The sequence below is a fragment of the Rattus norvegicus genome, chromosome 8, assembly GCF_021556685.1.
Source record: "Rattus norvegicus strain SHRSP/BbbUtx chromosome 8, alternate assembly SHRSP_T2T, whole genome shotgun sequence".
Taxonomy (NCBI): domain Eukaryota; kingdom Metazoa; phylum Chordata; class Mammalia; order Rodentia; family Muridae; genus Rattus; species Rattus norvegicus.
The window spans coordinates 63,723,551-63,746,634 of record NC_141541.1 but is presented as its reverse complement, the minus strand read 5'-3'; the positions used below and the strand labels follow the sequence as shown (position 1 = coordinate 63,746,634).

At 40.6% G+C, this 23,084-nt stretch overlaps 1 protein-coding gene across 9 annotated transcripts in view; it reads left to right on the top strand.

Moving 5' to 3' along the window:
* Positions 1 to 23,084, top strand: part of Scaper (S-phase cyclin A-associated protein in the ER) — a 387,677-nt gene that overhangs the window by 322,212 nt on the left and 42,381 nt on the right. For all 9 annotated transcript variants that reach the window (XR_015626332.1, NM_001427719.1, XM_087560185.1 and 6 more), the window contains 2 exon segments: positions 13,766 to 13,998; positions 20,298 to 20,453. Coding sequence is in view for 8 of the 9 variants with exons in the window: in NM_001427719.1 (NP_001414648.1) it covers positions 13,766 to 13,998; positions 20,298 to 20,453 (389 nt within the window). In the remaining variant the exon portion in view is untranslated.

Here is a 23,084-nt window from a genome sequence, read left to right as displayed (position 1 = left end):
TCTCAGCCCATTTGTCATTTGTGTAGCAGAGGGCTACTGATCTTTTTGAGTAAACCATGTATCCCACCACTTTACTGCTAGGAGGCCAGATGGGACTGGTCGCAGGACGAGGGGGAATACAGTTTGCTTCCCAGTCTTTACATTTATGGACCTCGGATCCTGGCTTCCAGATCATACCATACCAGCTGCACACCATGGGTGCCTCCTTCACAAGAGAACGGCTGAGCAGAAAGGCAACTTGGGAGATTTTTAATGAGTGCTTTTATTTCCTTAGGAGTTCTGCATCTACTTGTTTGTCTGATCTTGATTTAACTTTAGTAAATGGTATCTTTATGAAAATTATCCATTTCTTTTTAGATTTTTCAATTGTTTTAGAGTGTAGCTTTTTGAAGTATAACTTAATGATTCTTTGAATTCCCTTGGTGTATATTGTTAAGTTCTTATTTTATTTCTGATTTTGGATATTCTCTCTTTGCTTTTAGTTAGTTTGATAAGGGTTTTCCTATCTTGTTGATTTTTTTTCAAAAAATAAGCTTTTGGGGGGGTAATTTTTTATTTACATTTCAAATATTATTCCCTTTCCCAGTTTCCCAGACATAAGCCCGCTATCCCCTCTCCTTCCCCTTCTTCTATACGGGTCTTCCCCTCCCCAGCCACTACCCCCTCCCTACCCCTGGACATTCCCCTACACTGGGAGTCCAACCTTGACAGGACAATGGCTTCTCCTTCCATTTTTGCCCAACAAGGCCATCCTCTGCTACATATGCAACTGGAGCCATGGGCCAGTCCATATAGTCTTTGGATGTTGGTTTAGTCCCTGGAAGCTCTGGTTGGTTGGCATTGTTGTTCTTATAGGCTTGCAAGCCCCTTCAGCTCCTTCAATCCTTTCTCTAATTCCTCTAACTGAAGTCCTGTTCTTAGTTCAGTGGTTTACTGCTAGGATTCGCCTCTGTATTTGGCATGCTCTGGCCGTGCCTCTCAGGAGACATCTATATCAGGCTCCTGTCGGCACGCCCTTCTTAGCTTCATCAGTCTTTGTGGTGACTGTGTATATATGGGCTATGTGTGGGGCAGGCTCTGATGGCTGTTCCTTCCATCTTTGCTCCAAGCTTTGCCTCCATATCCCTTCCTATGGATATTTTTGTTTCCCCTTTTAAGAAACAGAGAAGTGTCCACACTTTGGTCGTTCTTCTTCTTAAGCTTCATGTGGTCTTTGGATTGTATCCTGTGTAATCTGAGCTTTTGGGCTAATTATCTACTTATCAATGAGTGCATACCATGTGTGTTGTTCTGTGATTGGTTATCTCACTCAGGATGATATTTTCTACTTCAATCCATTTGCCTATGAATTTCATAAAGTCATTGTTTTTGATAGCTGAGTAATATTCCATTGTGTAGATGAACCACATTTTCTGTATCCATTCCTCTGTTGAAGGGCAAATGGGTTCTTTCCAGCTTCTGGCTATAATAAATAAGGCTGCTATGAACATAGTGGAGCACGTGTCTTTGTTGTATGTTGGAGCAGCTTTTGGGCATATGCCCAGGAGAGGTATAGCTGAGTCCTCAGGTAGTGCAATGTCCAATTTTCTGAGGAATCTCCAGACTGATTTCCAGAGTGGTTGTACCAGTTTGCATCCCCACCAACAATGGAGGAGTGTTTCTCTTTCTCCACATCTTTGCCAGCGTATGTTGTGAACTGAGTTTTTGATCTTAGCCATTCTGACTGGTGTGAGGTGAAATCTCAAGATTCTTTTGATTTGTATTTCCCTGATGACTAAGGATGTTGAGCATTTCTTTAGGTGCCTCTCAGCCATTCAATATTCCTCAGCTGAGAATTCTTTGTTTAGCTCTGTACCCTAATTTTTAATAGGATTGTTGGCTCTCTGGGGTCTAACTTCTTGAGTTCTTTGTATATTTTGGATATTAGCCCTCTATCAGATGTAGGATTGATAAATATCTTTTCCCAATCTGTTGGTTGCCGTTTTGTCCTAATGACAGTGTCTTTTGCTTTATAAAAGCCTTGCAGTTTTATGAGATCCCATTTGTCGATTCTTGATCTTAGAAATGAGTCATTGGTGTTTTGTTCAGGAAATCTTCCCCAGTGCCCATGTGTTCAAGACTCTTCCCCACTTTTTCTTCTATTAGTTTGAGAGTATCTGGTTTGATGTGGAGGTCCTTGATCCACTCGGACTTAAGTTTTGTACAAGGTGATAAGAATGGATCGGTTTGCACCCTTCTACATGCTGACCTCCAGTTGAACCAGCACCATTTGTTGAAAATACCATCTATTTTCCATTGGATGGTTTTAGCTCCTTTGTCAAAGATCGAGTGACCATAGGTTTGTGGGTTGATTTCTAGGTCTTCAATTCTATTCCACTGGTCTATATGCCTGTCTCTGTACCAATGCCATACAGTTTTGTTTTGTTTTGTTTTTATCACTATTGCTCTGTAATACTGCTTGAGGTCAAGGATGGTGATTCCCCCAGACGTTTTTTATTGTTGAGTATAGTTTTTGCTATCCTGGATTTTTTGTTATTCCAAATGAATTTACAAATTGCTATTTCTATCTCTATGAAGAATTGAGTAGGAATTTTGATGGGGATTGCATTGAATCTGTAGATTGCTTTTGGCAAAATGGCCATTTTTAATATATTAATCCTGCCAATCCATGAGCATGGGAGGTCTTTCCATCTTCTGACTGAGATCTTCAATTTTGTTCTTCAGAAACTTGAAAGTAGAATTTGGAAAGACTTCTCATACCTTTGAAACAGCAAATTTGTTATTGTGAAAATGGCTGTATTAACAGAAGCCATCTATAAATCCAGTATAATCCTCCATCAAAACTCTAATGAATTTCTTCACAGAAATAGAAAAACAATCCTAAAATTTATATGAAATCATGGAAGACTCAGAAACAGCTAAGGAATCCTGAGCAAAAAGAACATTACTAGAGATAACACCGACTTGATTTCTAGGTAACCAAAAGAAAGGGCACTGAAGACTGCCACAGCAGGCCAGGGACATGGGTCCATAGCAAGAAGCACTTGCCACCCATCCTGATAACCTCAGCTCTGCCTAAAATCCATGTGAAAAGCCACATAGTGTATGAGCATCTGTAATTGCTACACTTTTACCAAGAGATGGGATGCCAAAGAAGAGAGACCCTGCCTTAAACAAGAAAGTAGATAAGGACCAACTCCTGAAAGTTGTCTTCTGATCTCCACACATGTGCCCAGGGCACACACACTACTAAATTCACACACTCATCATATCCATACACAATAAGTATTTTTTTTATTTTTAAAAGACACATAAATCAAACCTACACAAACACAACCACCTGATTTTGAACAGATGTCAAAACACATTGGACAAAAGACAGCCTCTTCTACAAATGATGGTAGGAAAATTGGAATATCTACATAAAGAGGAATTAAACTAGAGCTCTTTCTTTTCTGCACAAAAATCAGCTCAGAATTGATCAAGAACTAAATGTAAAACCTGAAACTCTGCAACTACTAGGAAAATACTAAAAGAGAAATAGAAAAGGATTTTGCAAGGGATCCTAGTAGCTCAGGGTGTAAAACCCAAAATTAACAAGTGGGATTATATTAAATTTAAAAGTTTCTGCACAGTACAGGAAATAGTAGTGAACAAATAAAAACAAACAAAAAGACCTTACAGAAAGAGAGAAAAATTGTTAGCTCTACTTCTGATATATAAAGAATTCCAAAAAAAAGAAAGAAATCCAGTTAATAAATGGGCCAATAAAGGTGACCAATAAACATGAAAAAATGTTTAATAACTTTAGCCAAAGGGGAAACTCAATTTAGGATTTCATTCAGAAATCCTAAGATTACTTTAAGAAAATAAATGGCAGATGCCTTCAAGAATGATATTGGCCTTATACCATGTTATTAGGATCGTCAAGTTGCCACTGTGGAAATCAGTATGGAGATTCTTCAAAAAACTTTAAAATGCCATGTGACTGAGCACCACTCCTGGGTATGAACTCAAAGGACTCTTAAGTCATCATAGCTCAGACACATATGCACATCTAACATTATAGTGCTATTCACTGTAGCTAACTAAGGTTATGGAACCAATTAAGTGTTCACTACTAAGTAGGTAAAGAAACTGGTATATTTATACAATGGAATTTATTAATTCACAAAGCAGAAAAATTATAGATTAAAGATATAGTATAAATAAAGATTAAAATAAGTCAGATATTGGCTGGGTTAGGTGGCTCAGCAGATAAATGTGTTTATTGACATCCTGGGTTGGGACTCACATGGTGGAGGGAGAGGACTGACTTTGACAGGTTGTCCTCTAATTATCACTCATGTGTCATAGCAGAAATATGCATGAGCTGCTTATAAACACACATACACACACACACACACACACACACACACACAAGTTTATTTTAAATGACAAATAGAGGTGAATGAGAAAAGAGAATGTATGTAGGGCAGACATGAATGAGGTATATGATAAACTTGTATGAAAATCACCATGTTAATTGAATATATTCCAGTAAAAAATTAGGTTGAAGAAAATATGTATATGAACCATTTCTAATTTGCTGCTATTATAAAAATGAAATAATGACATATCAGAGCAATATAAAAATACTAAAGAGAAAGGGGTGACTCAATACAGGACCCATGATTCAATCAAAAAGCTGGCAAGGAAGAAAGACAGAAGAGAAAAATACACTGAGAAATACATTTTCATCTGTTTAAAAAGAATGGTTTTAAAGTTTTGCCTGAGAGTTACAGATTTAGAAGAGCCACAAGCTCCATGGCCCTTTCCCCAGACAAGACCTACTGCTATACAGCAAGGAGTGGTGTCAGCTGTAAGCCAAGCAGGTAACCCATCTCTGCCCACACAGATACCCACCCCCAAGGGGATGGGCCTCATACCTATGTAATACAGACGTTCGCTAAGCAGGGTCCTAGGCAGGAATGTTTTAAGGCAGGGAAAATTTTAGCATTACCCTTGGCCCAGCTATTCTGTCGGAAGTGAATTCAAACTGTAGTATTGGTCATAAGCAGATAGCAGATCTCTGTGATTGTGTACCTCAGCTACTAAAGCTGTCCCAAGAGAGCCAGCTGCTTACATGTTACCTCTCCATCACATAAAAGTGAAGTGTGTACTGCTTTGATAGTTGTCTTCAGCAGTATTTATACCTTTTCTGTAGAATTCTGCTTGTTTTTCTCGGTAGCAAAACTTGTTTTTGATGATTTTATAAAGAGTTATATTGTAACACTGAAGTTAAGCCTCTCTTTACCTTACTTCTGGCAATTTAATACTTCTTCCAGCCGAAATCCTGTTTTCTGTTGAAACACTGTCATAAATTGGAACAGATAGAACAGACTGATTCAGAGGGCGGAAAAATAACTTTGAGCATTCGAATAAAATTACTTAACCAAATGTTACACAGAGAATATTACTATTATCTCGGTTAGGGTTCCTATTGCTGTGATAAAGCTCAGTGAACAAAAACTAACTTGGTGAAGAAAGGATTTATTTTATTTGGCTTATACTTCCAGTAATAGTCTTCACTGAGGGAACTCAGGGCAGAAACTCAGGCAGAGGCCATGGAGGATTGCTGCTTACTGGCTTACTCTCATGGCTGGTTCATCCTGCTTTCTTCTACACCCAAGGACTGTCTGCAGAGAGATAGCACCACCCACAATGGTCAGGATCCTCCCAAATCAATTACTAATTAAGAAGATCACCCACTGTTCTTCCCACAGGCCGATCTGGTAGAGACCCATTCTCTACTGAGGCTCCTTCTTCCAAAGTGACTTCAAGTTGTGTCGAGTTTACGTAACCTGAGAGACACAGCCAGAATACAGCAAATACAGAGGCGAATGCCAGCAGCAAACCACTGAACTGAGAATAGGTCCCCTATTGAAGGAATCAGAGAAAGAACTGGAAGAGCTTGAAGGGGCTCGAGACCCCAAAAGTACAACAATGCCAAGCAACCAGAGCTTCCAGGGACTAAGCCACTACCTAAAGACTATACATGGACTGACCCTGGACTCTGACCTCATAGGTAGCAATGAATATCCTAGTAAGAGCACCAGTGGAAGGGGAAGCCCTGGGTCCTGCTAAGACTGAACCCCCAGTGAACTAGTCTATGGGGGGAGGGCGGCAATGGGGGGAGGGTTGGGAGGGGAACACCCATAAAGAAGGGGAGGGGGGAGGGGGATGTTTGCCCGGAAACCGGGAAAGGGAATAACACTCGAAATGTATATAAGAAATACTCAAGTTAATAAAAAATAAAAAAATTAAAAAAAAAAAGTAGCCAACATAATTTTCATCAGTAAAGGGGCTGACCCAAAGGACAAAAATAGAGATGCGAGGGGGTGAGGGGGATATATGCAAAAATGCAAGGTTGGTTGAACTGAATTTAAAGCATGTTGACCCTTGGAAAATAAGCAGTCATGTTTTTGTTTGCTTGCTTGCTTTTGATTTGTTTTGATTTTTTTAAAGGTCATATACTGAAGTTCTTCTTCTAGAGCCTGCCCTGAGGTTCCAGAGTTTGTCCCAGCAACCCTCAAAAGGGAGGCTACCTTCTTTGTGTTTATATTATGCAACAGGCAAAAATTATATTTTTAAATTTCAAAAGCTGGCAGCTATAGGGAAAAATAGGATGGGCACAAAAATAGGCCTAGTTTGCATAATGCTTAGCTCTTCCTTTCTTCCTTCCTTCCTTTCTTTCTTTCTTTCTTTCTTTCTTTCTTCCTTTCTTCCTTCCTTCCCTCCTTTCTTTCTTTCTTGGTTACTATATTTCAGCCAGTTTTACCACAACAACCATTTAATATTGGTTTTTTCTTTAGCCACAATAAAGCTCTTGTGGAATCTTGTGTTTTAAGATACATCAATGAAGCAATGTTTGGCTCATGACTAATTTTGACTTCTGTCCTCTGGAGACAGAGTTTCTCCAAAATCTTCAATAAAGAAATGTGTGGGGTTGGGGATTTAGCTCAGTGGTAGAAGCGCAAGGCCCTGGGTTCGGTCCCCAGCTCCGGAAAAAAAAAAGAAAGAAAAAAAAATGGGGTTGGGGATTTAGCTCAGTGGTAGAGCGTTTGCCTAGGAAGCGCAAGGCCCTGGGTTCGGTCCCCAGCTCCGAAAAATAGAACCAAAAAAAAAAAAAAAAGAAATGTGTGATACAGAGGAGGAATGAAAGCATATCTTGGGCTTTAGAATAGAGCAGGCCAGGTTCAAGGCCCCAGTGTTCTGTTAAATAGCTGAAATTTGCATGCATTACTTGAAATCTCTGAACTTTGATTCTTTAATCTGTAAAACTTACATGAAACGGATGGTACAAGAACAGTGCTTAGATTGAAACTCCAGTAAGCATTACTTTTTACCATCCCGTGTGCTAGTTATTTATTCTCTTGTTATTGTCACCAAACGCCCATGCAAACACAACCCTCAAGGAAAGCAACCAACACAAGAAAATAGAGTACTCCTTTGTCCCCTTCTGCCATGTGTTTAGTAGGTTTTTAAAGGTGAGATGAGCAACTCATTAAGTAAGGGCCATTAATTTTATATCTCAGAATTCTTTTTTCCTCTCGATTATTAACTATATTCTTTTTTTCTTTTTAAAGATAATGTGTTGTTTTATTTGAAAATATACTGGGAACAAAAGAAAACAAGCAAACAACAGCAACAAAACACTATTATCAGTGACAGGTTTAAAAACAGCCCATGTGCTCTGGAAAAGTAATACCAAAGGCAATACCACCCTTTTTACCCAGTAGAGCATATATTATAGTCTATAACATCTCTAAAATTAACCATATTCTTAAATGATAGACTTGCTAGGTAAAATACTTCTAGGTAGTCAAAGGGTTTCTTAAAAACACCTTTATTCATGAATAGTGCTTTATTTTAAACATTTCATGATAAAAGGCAATATAATCTTGTAATACAAAAATTAATAGACTGAAGACTTTCAACATTACCCATAAAATGGGTCAACCAAATTCTTCCGTAGTATATGAAAGAACCATAAAGTTTTGTCTCTAGTGAGTTAACTTTAAAGTGTAGCTGATCAAACATATTAACTACATTCAGTCTACAAGCCCAACATTTTTTTTTTATTAACTTGAGTATTTCTTATATACATTTCGAGTGTTATTCCCTTTCCCGGTTTCCGGGCAAACATCCCCCTCCCCCCTTCCCCTTCCTTATGGGTGTTCCCCTCCCAACCCTCCCCCCATTGCCGCCCTCCCCCCATAGACTAGTTCACTGGGGGTTCAGTCTTAGCAGGACCCAGGGCTTCCCCTTCCACTGGTGCTCTTACTAGGATATTCATTGCTACCTATGAGGTCAGAGTCCAGGGTCAGTCCATGTATAGTCTTTAGGTAGTGGCTTAGTCCCTGGAAGCTCTGGTTGCTTGGCATTGTTGTACTTTTGGGGTCTCGAGCCCCTTCAAGCTCTTCCAGTTCTTTCTCTGATTCCTTCAATAGGGGACCTATTATTTTTTTCTTTTTTTAACTTCATTAATTTATTCACTTTATATCCTGTTTGCAGCCTCCCCTTCCTTCTTTCCTCCCAGTCTCATCCTTACAAATCCCTCTCCCCCATTGTCCCCTCCCCTTCTCAGGGGAAGCCTCCCTTAAGTACCACCTAACCCTGAGACACCTACTAAGCATATCCTCTTCCACTGAGACTCAAGTAGGCAGTCCTGTTAGGGGAATGGGGTCCAGTGGCAGGCATCTATCTCCTATGAGACTTCATTCAGCTGCAGATGGAAACAGATGTAGAGACCAACAGCCAAACATCAGGTAGAGCTTGTGGAAGAGTGAGAGATTGAATGGAGCAAGCCATAGGGGTGAAGGACAGCACAGAAGACCTACAGAGTCAAGTAACCTTGGCCCATGAGGGCTCACAGAGACTGAACCACCAACCAAAGAGCATGCAGGGCCTGGACCTAGGTCACCTATATACATACATGCGTATGTACATACGTACATACATACATATATATACATACATGTATGTATATATATGTACATATATGTATTTATAGTGTTTTAAAGAGGTAGTTTTAGATGCCCTATATGCCTGAGCTCTTACTACTATAAGAGCATCCAAGTATGTGTCCTTCCCCAGCCCTCACAGAAAAAAATTTCTTTTTAGTTTTCACTTTTTATTATTACATTTACTTTTTTACATTCCAGCCATTGCCCCCTTCTTCAATCACACTCCCACAGTTCCTCACTCTATTCCTCCCCTCCGGGACCCCTCTAAGAGGATGTCCTTCCTAGGCCTCCACCAGGCCACCACATTTGCTGGGGCCTCAAATCTCTCTAGAGTTAGGCCTGTCTTCTCCCACTGAGGCCAGACCAGGCAGTCCTCTGCTGTATATATGTCGGGGGCCTCAAACCAGCTCATGTATGCTGCCTGGTTGGTGGCTGGGGTTCAGTTGCCCTCCTCAGTTTCTTCCATCCTTCCTCTGATTCAACCACAGGGGTCCCCAACTTCAATCCAGTGGTTGGGTGTAAATATCTGTGTCTGCCTTGGTCTTGCTTGTTGAGCCTTTCAGAGGACAGTCATGCTAGGTTCCTGTCTGTAAGCACATCATAACATCAGTAATGGTGTCAGGCCTTGGAGCCTCACCTTGAGAAGAATCCCATGTTGGGTCAGTCACTGGATCCCCTTTCTCTCAGTCTCTTCTCCATATTTGTCCCTGCAATTCTTTTAGACAGAAACAATTCTGGGCCAGAATTTTTTTTCATCTTTATTAACTTGAGTATTTCTTATTTATATTTCAATTGTTATTCCCCTCCCGGTTTCTGGGCCAACATCCCCCTAACCCCTCCTCCTCCCCTTCTCTATGGGTGTTCCTCTCCCTATCCTCCCCCCATTACCGCCCTCCCCCCAACAATCACGTTCACTGGGGGTTCAGTCTTGGCAGGACTGGGTCAGAATTTTTAACTGTGGGATGGCAACACCATCCCTCCACTTGATGCTGTCTCTCTACTGGAGATGGGCTCTAAAAATTCCCACTCCACTGTAGGGCATTTCATTCAAAGTACCTCCTTCTGAGTCCTGAGCATCTCTCACTTCCCTGGTTTCTGGTACTTTCTAGAGAGTCCCCCTACTTCCCTCCCCATTTATTCTGCTAGCCCCCAGGGCTTCTCATCTTCTCTTCTTCTTCCCCTCCCCATACCTGACCATGTACCTCTTTACCCCTCTGCCTTTCCTTTCCCACCCAGGTCCCTCCTTTCCTCTGCCTCCTGTGATTGTTTTCTTCTCCCTTCCAAGTGGGATTGAAGCATACTCACTTGGCCCCATCTGCTTGTTAACCTTCTTGAGTTCTGTGGATTGTATATGCACTTTTTTTGGCTAATATCCACTTATTACCTCACAGAGATTTTTAAACCAATTATTCAGGACCTGGGGACACCAGCCAGCCATACAGAAATATGATGAATTAAAACTTTTTTCCCAGGTAGGAGAGCTGAGCCGACTACAGCACTTGGGTGAGATAACCAGGGCAGTGCTGGAGAGCTGGCATTGGTTGTATGAGTGTGGAAAGAGATGACCCAATGGTTATGGCTTGAATATGGGGAAGCTGGCCCCACCCCTCTTCTAAGCAAAGCAGGAGACCTGGCCCTAGTAGTGCTGGCTCCAGAGTACTGCCCTGGCTGACCAGCTCAGGTAGCACCAAGGCCCAGATCTAAGGCTTTGAGTTGGACTACTACCCCATCTGCTGGAGCACACAAAGGTGCCAGTCCTGCAGATCCAAAGCTGCAGGATCTCCATGACACAGGGCAACAACAGGATATGCAAGAGGAATCCTGGTGAGGATCCAGTCTTGATAATATAGCAGAAGCCAGAGACCTTGAACCAAACCAATGGACTCATTGCAATAGACATTTGCAAGTTTAAACAAAAGGGTATACTGTGTGACATACTGCAGCATCCACAATGAGATTTTGTTTTGTTTATTTATTTCATTTATTTTCCTTTTTATGTTCAAGCGGGGAGGTTGCAAGGATGAAAAAAGGATACAAAGGAACAGAGAGATGAATATGATTGGGACACATAATGTGAAATTAACAAAGAATCAATAAAGAGTTAAAAAAAATCTTTTGCCGAATCAGTGATACTTGAACTTCTAGGAACCTGTGCCTCCTGGGCACCATGCTATCTACTTCAGGTTTGAGGAATACAGAGTTCCGAACAGTGGAATTGACTGACAGGACTGACAAAAACACACCATGTGACAGGTCTTTCGTAGGAGGGTTACTAAAGAGGCAACCTCTGGGAAAGAAAGGAAAGAAGGGAAAAGAGGAACTTCAGGGAGACTGACTTCTTTTGGGGCTATGGTGCACATGCAGCAGTGTCCCTCGGACAGCTGGAGATGATGTGTCTTGTTGCTGGATCCCTTGAAAGCAGGATGCAAAGACACCTGATTGCTAACACTGACTGTCTCAAGAGAAGAGAGTTAAAAATATTAATAGTGTACTGGCTGGTTTTGTGTGTCAACTTGACACAAGCTGGAGTTATCAGAGAAAGGAGCCCTCCTTGAGGAAATGCCTTCATGAGATCCAGCTGTAAGGCATTTTCTCAACTAGTGATCAAGGGGGAGGACCCAGTCCATTGTAGGTGGTGCCATCCCTGGGCTGGTAGTCCTGGGTTCTATAACAGAGCAAGCTGAACAAGCCAGGGGAAGCAAGCCAGTAAGTAACATCCCTCGGTGGCCTCTGCATCAGCTCCTGCTTCCTGGCCTGCTTGAGTTCCAGGCCTGTCTTCCTTTGGTGATGAACAGCAATGTGGAAGTGTAAGCTGAATAAACAAACCCTTTCCTCCCCAAATTGCTTCTTGGTCATGATGTTTGTGTAGGAGTAGAAACCCTAAGACAGTTAGAATTTATCAGTAGGGGAAAACTGGGTCTCTTTCTAATCAAGCATATCAAAGCCTTTCACACAGATCTTGTCAAAACAGATTTTTTTTACTGGATCCAGGTTATAATATACTGATTGGCATACCTGGGCATGAATCTTTAGTATATAAAAAAATTCTATCCCCCTCCACAAAAGAAAAAAAATAACTCCTTGTGGAAGCTGTAGTATATCACAGTATATTGGAAGGTACACCCTTTTGTCCACACTTCTTTCCTTGCAAATGCAGCTGGTGAGGTGTAGGATCAGCTCTCCACTCTCATGACCCCAGGATAGTGAGGGGTGGGCATCTCTCCCTCACCCACAACACTTCACAGCAGATGAGTGACAGGGCCAGCTCTCCCAGGCTCACATCCTCAGGACTGGCTCATCAGCAGTTCCCCCACTACCTCATCCACCTATGGAACCAGGACCAGCTCTACTATGCTTCCTGCACAATGTTGCAGGCCTATCTCCGGAGTCAGCTGTCAAGGGGCAGGGCCAGCTCTCCCAGGATTCCCAGGAGATGGGTAGGGCTGGCCCCAAACAGCCTTCAGACATCAACATGGCCCCAGGTGGCAGCAGCTCAGACCAGAGACTTCTGCCTGGCCTTTGGTGGTAACATTGCCTGCTGCTGCAGAGCAGAGACCCAGACAAGGCCCTCAGTGGAAGCACTGGGCCAGGACCTCACCATGGCCTTAGGTACACCATTAGCTACTCACATCAGGCTCTTCACTACCTTGAATCTCCACTTTGGCCTCTCTTCATTGTGCTTGCACTGGTCTGCTTGTCTCCCCTCTGTCCACTACTTCTTGCTCATCTTAGTGGCCCCAGGTATCTGGTACTGGGCAGGGGTCATTATGGACTTGCTCCTCACCGGAACCCTGTGGCTCCAGACTGGGGGTCACTTCTCAGACTCGCTCTGCCAGTTGAGGCCATGCTGTACCTGGCTAAGGGTCATGTCCAAGATTACTATGTTGAAAAAAAGTCTCCAATATAAAATACAGAGAAGTCAGACCAAGCAGAGGTCATGCAAGATATAAAAGAAAATCTCCTTTAAAATCAATTTTTCTTTAAAATCTGCAAGTTCTCTAAATCCTTGCAAAAGATATAATTAAAATTGAAATTATAATTGAAAATCATCATGGAAGAGCTGAGAAGATGCCAAATCAGTAAAGCATTTGCCCCCGCAAGCATGAAGACCAAAAATATCAAAACATGCATTGCCAAAACCCACATAAAAAGCCAGGTACAGTGACGTATACCTGCAGTCCCACCATTGGCAAGATGGGAAGGCAGACTCCTCCAGTGAGAGACCCTGGCTCAAACAGAAGACAGAAGGTGCCTAAGGAGCAACATAATGTGACTCTGTTTTAGAAAAAGAACCTTTTGCCATTTTGTAGTAAGAAATGCAAATGTTGTCCTACTAGAGATATTTAAATTCAGTATCCTTAAGAATCCATTCTCACATGAAATCCATTCTCTCATATGAGTCTATAAACTTAGTTCATTCAAAATTTTAATATAGTTTTGTGCCAATTCCTGTGATAGCATTTTGTGTGCATTACCTCAGTTAGCACGTTCAGGAACCTATAATGAATGTTATTATCCCTGTTTTAGAGATAAAAAGTTAGAATTTAGCAAAAAATAATATTCCCAGTATCATATGACTAATAAAGACAAAGGTGGGATTTGACTAGCCACCTAACCTCAGAGCCAACACACATGAAAATGTCGCATGGCCTCAGGTAGCATTTCAGAAATTATTTATGACTCTAGAACTTTCACAAGTCATCTCTGTCCAATTTCCATGGTTTCACTGAAGCATTCTCACTGTTTCTTATTTCTAGGTTTATATTCCAGATGAAAATAATGCTGTTTTGGGAAGAAATACAAATAAACAAGTTTTTGAAGGCTTGACAACTGGACTTCTCAGAGCCGGTGCTGTGGTTTTTAGCTGTCTGATTGCCAACCGACCAGATGGAAACAGCCGGCCAGCTACACCAAAAATATCAACACAGGAAATGAAAAACAAACCCTCACAAGGTGATGCTTTTAACAGTCGAGTGCAAGACCTTATCAGGTAAAATCACTACACTTCCTAAAATGATTTTTTAAGGTATTAAAATAATTAGAACCTAAGACGCTCCAGATAGCTGTTGTTTTTGCAGCATTGTCTGTAAACTTTTGGTAGAATCTCTTCTATCATTTGTAGAAAGAAGGAAAAGCAACGTAAAGCTCAACTGACACTCTCAGATGTGCTGCCAGAGTCCTACCACTTCTCAAAAGCAGCACTTTGCTCCTCAGAGTGTCTGAGCACCCGTCTTAGTCACAGTTTTAGTTCAGACCTAATATAACAAGAGTCACCGTTTATGGAGCACTCATTACATACAGGTAAGACTTTGGAGTCTTTGCAGCCCTGTAAGTGTACAGCTTCTAATTTAGACTAGATGAGGAAATTGTTTGGGGAGGTTAAGTGTTTTGGCCAAGGTTATGTAATGAGTTAAAAAGTAGAGTGGAAAGCTGAGACTGGAGCTCACATCTACTTAGATTCTCAACATCTGTACACTTTCCTCCCCACAAATGTGGCAGTTTCTGTCACCTGCTCAGACCTGCCTTGCTTCCTTCAAAGGTCTCCTTTGCTCCAGGGAAATTTACTCCTACTTTAGCATCTGAACTTTTTCCCCTTGTGAATCTTGAATCAGGTAGAATGTTTAATTTCCCAGCAGGGTTCCATCTGGTGTTAATCAGTTACTGTTCCACCACTCAGCAAGCCTCTGTGGTCTGCACTGATCTTTGGATTCCAAATCCATGCAATTTGTTGCTCTATGAAACTTATGGTAGGTTAATAGAGAAAGAAAATGCCCTCCTCTGCATTTGTTTCTTTCACAGCTCATAAATTCCCTCTGACTTCTTGTGCTGCTTCCTTGGGAAGAGTTGTTTCATTCAGTATCTTTCCTGCACTCCCCTTTCGTCTCCCTGCTCTCTTTTGCAAGCATATTTATTGCTGGAGAGCACCAGGCCCTTTGGGTCCACAACCATTTATCTTAGAGCACTTGACTTTTACCCTCCCTGCCCTTTCTCTCAGTTGCTTGATCCCATTCAATTTCCTCATGTCCTTTTGGTCATTGTAGAACTTAGCCACCCCTGCTGATGAATGTCATTGTGTCTCAGTGTTCTCCTTAGGGGGTTGTTGTGAGCCCCTCCTTTGGCTGTGGTGAGGCAGAAGGTCCAGCCTAGTGCTTTAGTGCAATTCCAGTCCACCTTCTAGGAGAAGAAGCAAGTATTTTCACATGCATTGCTAAGTTGCCAAATCTTTTCTTTTTTAACTTTTATTTTTTATTTTTACCACTGTCACTCTCTTCAGACATACCAGAAGAGGGCATCGGATCCCATTACAGATGGTTGTGAGCCACCATGTGGTTGCTGGGGATTGAATGCAGGACCTCTGGAAGAGCAGTCAATCAGTGCTCTTAACCCCTGAGCCATCTCTCCAGCCTCCTGCCAAATCCTTAAAGGAAGAGATTATTGCATTGGGGGGGGGGGGGGGGGTGTCTAAAATAACAGTACTCTTCTGTCAAGACAGATAATGGGTGTAACTTTGAAAAGATGATTAACAAGCACAGTACTTGAGAACAAACCCTTTGGAATATTATTTTCTTAAAGATATGTGTTATAATATTGATTTGCTGAGCCTGGAGGTTTTGAATCATCTCAGGGATGATTTTATGGAACACGTTCACTTTGCCCTTGAGGATGCCTCACAGAGCATGAGTATTAATTTTCATATCTGTTTTTTTAACTTTCCCAACTCTTAACTGACAGGAGACCATGCTTTATCTGTACTGCATCATGCGCAGTGCTGTCAATTGTAAAGCTAAGTGGAAAGGTGTCACTGCAGTCTCTGGAGTTGTTGTCTGACTTGTCCCAGAGCCAGAGCAAACCCCGACATTGGTCTCTTTTTTCTTACCTAGCACAGAACAGGCATGAATATATCTTTTTCCATGTTTAATTATTCATTTTTAAATACATCAAAATATACAAAAACAATATTGTAGCTACTATGCTCCAACAATTGGTGTTTTTCTCTTTTAATCTTCGATTTTGGATTTTTTTATTGTAAACAAAACCAATGACACAGGGAGAATTACCTCCTCATCTTTCTCTCTCTGGTAAGACCTACATCTTTAACTTAGAGTGGACAGACATCATCTCATGCCTGTTCTGTGTGTCTGTGTGAGCATGTGTGAATATCCATGAACAATTTATTATATTTTAAATTTGTATGACTTCTTAACAGTTATATAAATATTCTGATAGTATTTACCAATTACTAGTTGATACAATTAAATTCAACATGTTTTAATGTTAATTTTAGCTGTTCTACAATTCTGCTCTATAAATAAGATTTATTTACATCTTCTACTGATTCCTCCATTTCACTATTCACTAAAAAATTGAGCCAAAACCTTCATAAACATATTCTGTGTTTGTATCATTTTCAAGGTCTTATACTTACAGAAGGAATTCTGAATGATAAAATAAATGAATGTTCATATTTATCAGCTAATACCACACTCTTCTCCCTAGTAATTATGTATTTTTTCTATTCTGTCATCAAAAAATTAAAGTTCCCATTTTCTATATCCTTGCCTTTATAATTCTCTTAGGCATAAAATGGTAAATGGCTATTGTCTTCATTTGCATTGTACTTTTTATTAGTGAAATAGAACATTGTTCATCATCCTTATTTACATCAGTCAGAATTTGGTTGTAGAAAACAGAAATTGCTTCACAAATTTAAACTGAAAGGATTTAATGTAGAAAATTAGGTGCCTACAAGATTATCTATGTTTACTCTTCAGGAAATCCCAAAACAATAATGTGAAACTATAAAGCTATGATATCTGTAGATATCAAGGATTACTAGCTCTTTAAAAATTAAGAATTGTGCTAGAGCAAGGGACTGAGGAGATCATTCAGTGAGTAAGAGGGCTGGCAGTGAAAACAAGTTCAAATGCCCAGCCACCTGTATGATACCTGTTACATGCTTGTGACCCCAGCATTAGGGGACAAAGACAAGTGGATCCTGGGTGCTCACTGATCAGCAGTATGCTTCAGGGTCAGTGAGAGACCCTGTCTTAAAAATAGATGGGGAACTGTAAGAGTTTAAATTACACTTATCAAATGGGTTATCTGCTAGAGACTGAATGTAAATCACATTTATCTACCGATAATGTACTGGAGAGTGCACAAGTCTATATTCCTAATTGTCCTTAGTTCTAACAATTAGTTAAAAGGAGTTGTGGGGAGCAACTTTTAACCAATGTGAAGCCATTGTTTAGGATGCCAGGCCTGATTGATAGGAGACAGAGCTAGGCAAAGCTACTCACTCATTCTTTCTCCCACTGCCCTCCAACTGTGCTGGAGCTCAGTACCACAGAGACCTGTAATCCAGGCTCTCCAGAGGCAGTGGTGAGTTGAGGGTCAGCTTAGGCTATCCTACCAACATTATCTCAGAGGAAAAGAACAGCATCTCCAGCTGTGTGCATTTACTTCCATTTACCTAGGCAAGCCTTATTTCATGACTTGGGGAAATCTGTGTGCTCTAGGACTGGTACGGCTTTCAGATACAATGGCTCTTTTCTTACTTTGTGTTAAATACTCATTGTTTTAGAGTTCTACTTTAATATTAGTGTGCCATAGACAGTTTCTTACATTTACTGTTGGAAGAGTCTGTTTTGTTCCGGAGTTAAGAGGTGTTTTTTCTTGAAACATAGTAAAGATGCTGCTCTATTGTCTTCTGACTCCTTCGTTTCCTATAAGAAATCAGCTTCTTGAGTCATTTTCTCCTGTAAATAGCGTGCCCTTTTTTGTCACTGCTCTCCAGATTTTGTCTTTTACTTTCTACAGTTGGCAGTTTGTTTAAATGTAGATCCTGTGTGTTTGTCCTGCCCACAGTTAGTTGGACTCCTTGAATCTATATCAATTGATGTTTTTATGCATAAACAGAAATCTATCCAAAAAATACCTCTACAAAAAAATTTTCCACTATAGGTGACTTTATTTGTAAATTCTGTGGAACATTTCAGAGGGAAAAAATGCTATCAATCACACATTCTTTCTTGGGGAAGAGGAAAGAATACTTTGGTTTATGATACCAATAGGAACACTAATAATAAGTCTGACAAAAATATTCCTCAGAAAGTCCCACATCAATATTTCTTTGATGAATGTAGTTCATCAAATGTTAGCTTAGATAAATCCAGCAACATATTAGAGTATGGCCAAGTGTGGTTTTTTCTAGAGATAGAACACGATTTTAATATTTGTAATCCATATTAATTCATTGCCAAAGATAATAAATGGTCAAAGATTGTACCTTTCTGTCAAGCTAAAATACTAACCTGTTACAGCTTCATGGATGACAGCAAAAGAGCAAAGAGTCCCTAGGTTAGAGAGAAAAAAAATGTTATTCTCAGAGTTTTATTTGGTTTTGCCCTTGTTTCACAAAAACAACAGGATCAAACCAAGTCGATGTTGTACATGAAGTGAGTCTGTGGCTGACTCCCAATCCCTCTGTCTCTCCACCACCAGTTTTCCCTCCCAGTTTCATGTGCTGCTTTGTTTAAGCTACTGAGTTCATTTGATGCTACACTAAGTAGGATATATAGGGTGTAGGAGCATGGGTACCGTTGTAGTAAAAATTTAATCTGAATTGGGGATTTCTACACTTGCGTAGTGCAGATTCTCTCACCCCTGGGGATAACCAGGCTTGGTGGCCCTCATTAGCCTTATCCCTGAAGAAAACTGACTTGACTTCCCTCAGCAGCCATCAGTTGCCAATAGCTCTTCAACAGGCAGTGGGAGTGAATCAACCTTTTTCCCCACCATGTTGGGATTTTGGCTGGCTAGATTTCATGCAGATGTTGTGCATGTTGTCATAGCTATGAGTTCTTGTGTTCAACATTTTGTCATGTCTAGCATACACTGTTTTGCTACAGATGATCTTCCCACCCTCTTCTGCAGTGATTCCTAAGCCTTGCAGTGGGTAGAAGAATGGTATAGATGCCTCATTTAGAACATGGTCTCTTAGTCTCTACACGTGGCACTAATTGTGGGTCCCTGTATTAATCACTATCTTCTACAGAAAGAAGCTTCTGCAATGATGACTGCTATTTGTATTAATCTATGGGTATAAAAATAAGAACTTAGGAGGCAATTTATCTCTATGTCCATTTAGCAGAATACTAGGATTGGGTTCTGCCTTAGGGCTATGACCTCACCAGTCCCGGGGGCCTAGTAAATGCTACCATGCATGAGTTCTGGCTTTTAGAGACGGCTTTAAATAAGGAAACTGGTTGGTTGGTCTCCTAACACTTGCACACTATTGTACCAATTGGCATATATTGTCAGACCAGTTGTTAGTGTACATCACAGGCTTTTACATCTGGGTAAGAGTGTTACTTTTCTCCCCCAATGGCATGCATAGAACTATACTATCCCTAGTGATGACTTGATTTCTCCAAATCCTATAGTTGTGATTCATATATATGGTGTCATTATAGATTTTTTTTTTGTCTATAGTCCTATCTAGTATCACACATTGAGTGTTTTTTAATTTGAATTTTTTTCCTTCTTAGTCTCTGTCTCTCATGTACCCACAATTTTCAATGGGGATACACGTTATTTTATGGAACATTCCTAGCCTGTCTTCATGATCAATTAACATTATGTATCTTTCTATGTTTATAACTAAGAGTCTTAATCTTATTTATGTTCTTAATGGTGATTTTATTTTAGTAGAGCACCTACAGTTGGCATTAGAAATTTAAAGTGTTAACAAGAGTGTTTGGGTAGCATGTCTATGTGGAGAGTCCTGCAAAAAGTCAATGGACCACAAAACACAACAAAAACATGGCAGTGGGAGGCAGGGGAGTTATTGGGAGAGAAGGATAATAAATTGTAAGGTTGTCAGGTAGACCATAGTGTGTGTGTGTGTGTGTGTGTGTGTGTGTGTAAGTTGTCAAAGAATAAATTAATTTTTGAAAGTGTATCTTGGAAGCATCATTTTGTCTTCTAAGTCCCTATGTTGTGGTGACTTTGGTCCCCTGATTCTTAAGAAAGTACTACTTGCTAAGACTGTAGAGATCATTACATACTTTTTCACCTACTGTCAGTTTCTTCAAACCAAGAAGAATGGTGAGAGAATAACTGATTGTTTAGTACTAAACATAAGGATGTTGGTACTTAAGTGTTTTAGTCAAACCTATATTCTGTCAGTATGTCAAGGGACCCAAGCCTGGATGTGCTAAGATTTATCATAGAAGATGAAGACATTGTCACCTCTGCAGATTGAGACATACTGTTCTCTTTCACCAGCTATGTGGTGAACATGGGTCTGATTGACAGACTTCGTGGCTGCTTCCTCTCAGTGCAAGGCCCAGTGGATGAGAATCCCAAAATGGCCACATTTCTGCAGCATGCCGCAGGATTCCTACGTGGGATATGTATGCTGTGCTTTACTGTCACTGGAAGGTAAGAATTGCAGGTTAGAGCATCTCTTATGTTTGTCTATCTAAATCTCACTGCGATAGTAGTCACTCCACTGCCTTCCTATATTTCCCTTGTCATTGGTTTTCCACATTGAGATTGGATTACATTTTTATTTGAGGGTGGGATGGGCGTTCCTGCCAGAGTCAGTCTGTTTTCTCTTTTTTTAACTGGTGTCATAAAGACCTGAATGCATCCAGTTCTTCTTCTACTGAGATCCAGGGGTGTTGTAGGTAGGGCGTGAGGGGTTGGGGTTCTCTGGCAGTCAGTGAGCCAATGACAAAACACACCAAACCAAATCAGGCCATTAGCCCAGAATAGCACAACCTCACCATGGTATTGTTGCCAGTCACCTCCTTTTGGGTAATCTCCTAGATCTTTGTTTTTCTCTACTTTTCTTTCTTCCAAAGTACTAACACAAAAGAGTCATCCAAAAATAGTAGCTCCCTGAAGGCACTTGTAGCTCATGGGTGTGGCTAAAGCAAAGTGCCAGGCACTAGTATGGACTTGAACACCACCCTGTAAGGTATCCTCAGAAATAATTGTCAGGCCAACAGGATGGTCCAGTGATTAAAACCCACATAAGCCTGATGGCCTGATTTTGTGATTCCCCAGAACTCAGGATTGAAAGAGAACTCCCAAAATGTGTCCTTTGACTTCCCCATAGACATTGTTACATATATGTGCATTCACACATACAATAAAAGAAGTAAATTAAAAAAGCATCAGTTCTCTAGAAAGGACAAGGACTCTTTCCTGGGTGTTCTTTTGACTCTGAGTGAGAGTCATTCACAGTAGTGACTTGTTGTTTTGATAGGAATATGAAACATCCTTGAAGTATACCAATGATATTCAGTAAAGTAGTTTGCTTAAAATTAAATTCTAAACAGCACTTATTTGTATTTTGAATTTTCTTTATCCCATATTTTGAAGTTTTGTCACAAAGAAAAAAATTATTTGAAGAATTTGGAAATTGCTTCTTAAAGAAATATGACCCATCTTATTCCATAGCACACAGAATGCAAGTGCTGTGTGTACAGTGTTTTATGAGAAAGGCATTTCTTCTGAAATCATCACTGGTTTAGTCTGTTACATATAGGATCCCTAAACTCACCTAATCTTTCTTACTCTGACCAACCTGTCACCTCTGTGATATTTATAGGAAAATTAAAACTGTCTGAAATTTCAGGGAAACAAAGATAACCTGCATTCAGTGTTCCAGGTTAATTTCTATCTGGGAATGTAACCAAAGTCTGCCTTTGATAATAGAATCAGGAGTAGTTATTACCACATTTCTGAGAGTTTGGACATAGGATCAGCTCTCTCTGGGTATTGGCACCAGCTTAGAGCCCTATCTTATCCAATTAGCTCTTTCCCGGTGGTCTCTTAACACAACAAACCGCTTCTGGTCCTGGCTCTTTGTCTGTAGTATACAGTCTAACAAACTTGTTCGCATTTTTGTGTATGTCACCTGTGCTCATTTTGAATTTAAATGACCATCACATAAGTAAGCATATGGCTGTTGTGTAGTTTGTAGTCTTTAGCTTTTGCTTATACAACTTCAGTCATATTGAAGTCTGTGGCACTTGAAAGAAAGTTAGAGGTTATCCATCACCTCCTTTGCATAGGGAAAGCAACTGAGCCAGACTGACTTGAATTAGTACTCCAGATTTCTGCCTTGGTATTTCCATTTCTACACTTGACTTAACATTATTCACATGTTAACATGTGTATTTATTTTAATTTTCTCATATATATATAGCAGGATTCTTGTCCTTCATGTATCACCATGATGTTATCCAGTGGCACTCACTGAGAGCTTCTGCTGTATGTCAGGTGATAAATTAGGTACTAAGAACAGACCTTGAGGAGCACAGAGTCTAATGTGGAGTCAGACATACAAACTAATAGCTACAGGAAAAGATACTGTACACAGAAGAAAGGAAAACACACCAAGAGAAGGTTAAGAAACTTCAGTAAACTAAAGTCTTGGGGTTTTATTAAGACAGGGTCTCACTTTGATGTCCCTGTGGTCTGAAACTCCTTATGTAAAATAGGCTGACCGTGAACTCATAGGTATTGGTCTGCCTCTGCCTCCTCAGTACTGAGATTAAAGAAGGGCACCGTCCACCCTGCCAGTAGGCTGAACTTTAAAGTATGCTGGACGAGTAGGAGAGAGATGCAGGAAGTGTGTAAAGAAGCAGGCAGCATGCACCTGTAGACCATCGAACAGTTCTGCTCTGCCCGAAAGCAAGGGGACTAACTGACCGTCACTCAACTTTCCTGTCCCTCTGTTGAGTGGGTCTAAGGTGTGCTCACCGATGTCCAAAGAGTTCCTAGCAATAGCCTATTCACTAACAATTTTTGTTCAACTTTATACCTGCCCTACTTTCTCACACCCAAAAGAAAAAATTACATTTACACCTATATCTTTGTTTAAAGTCCTGCTTTGGGGGTAGCTCAAGCCAAAAATACATGAATATTTCAAACCATCTAGTGTTTTAAGTTCAGTTTGATGTCTTTGTGACCATGGAGAAAAAGGGACCATTAATTGAGCTCCTTAACTGTTGTAAGGCTCAAAAGAAAACAGAGGCCTACGCCACAGAATTGTTTGGG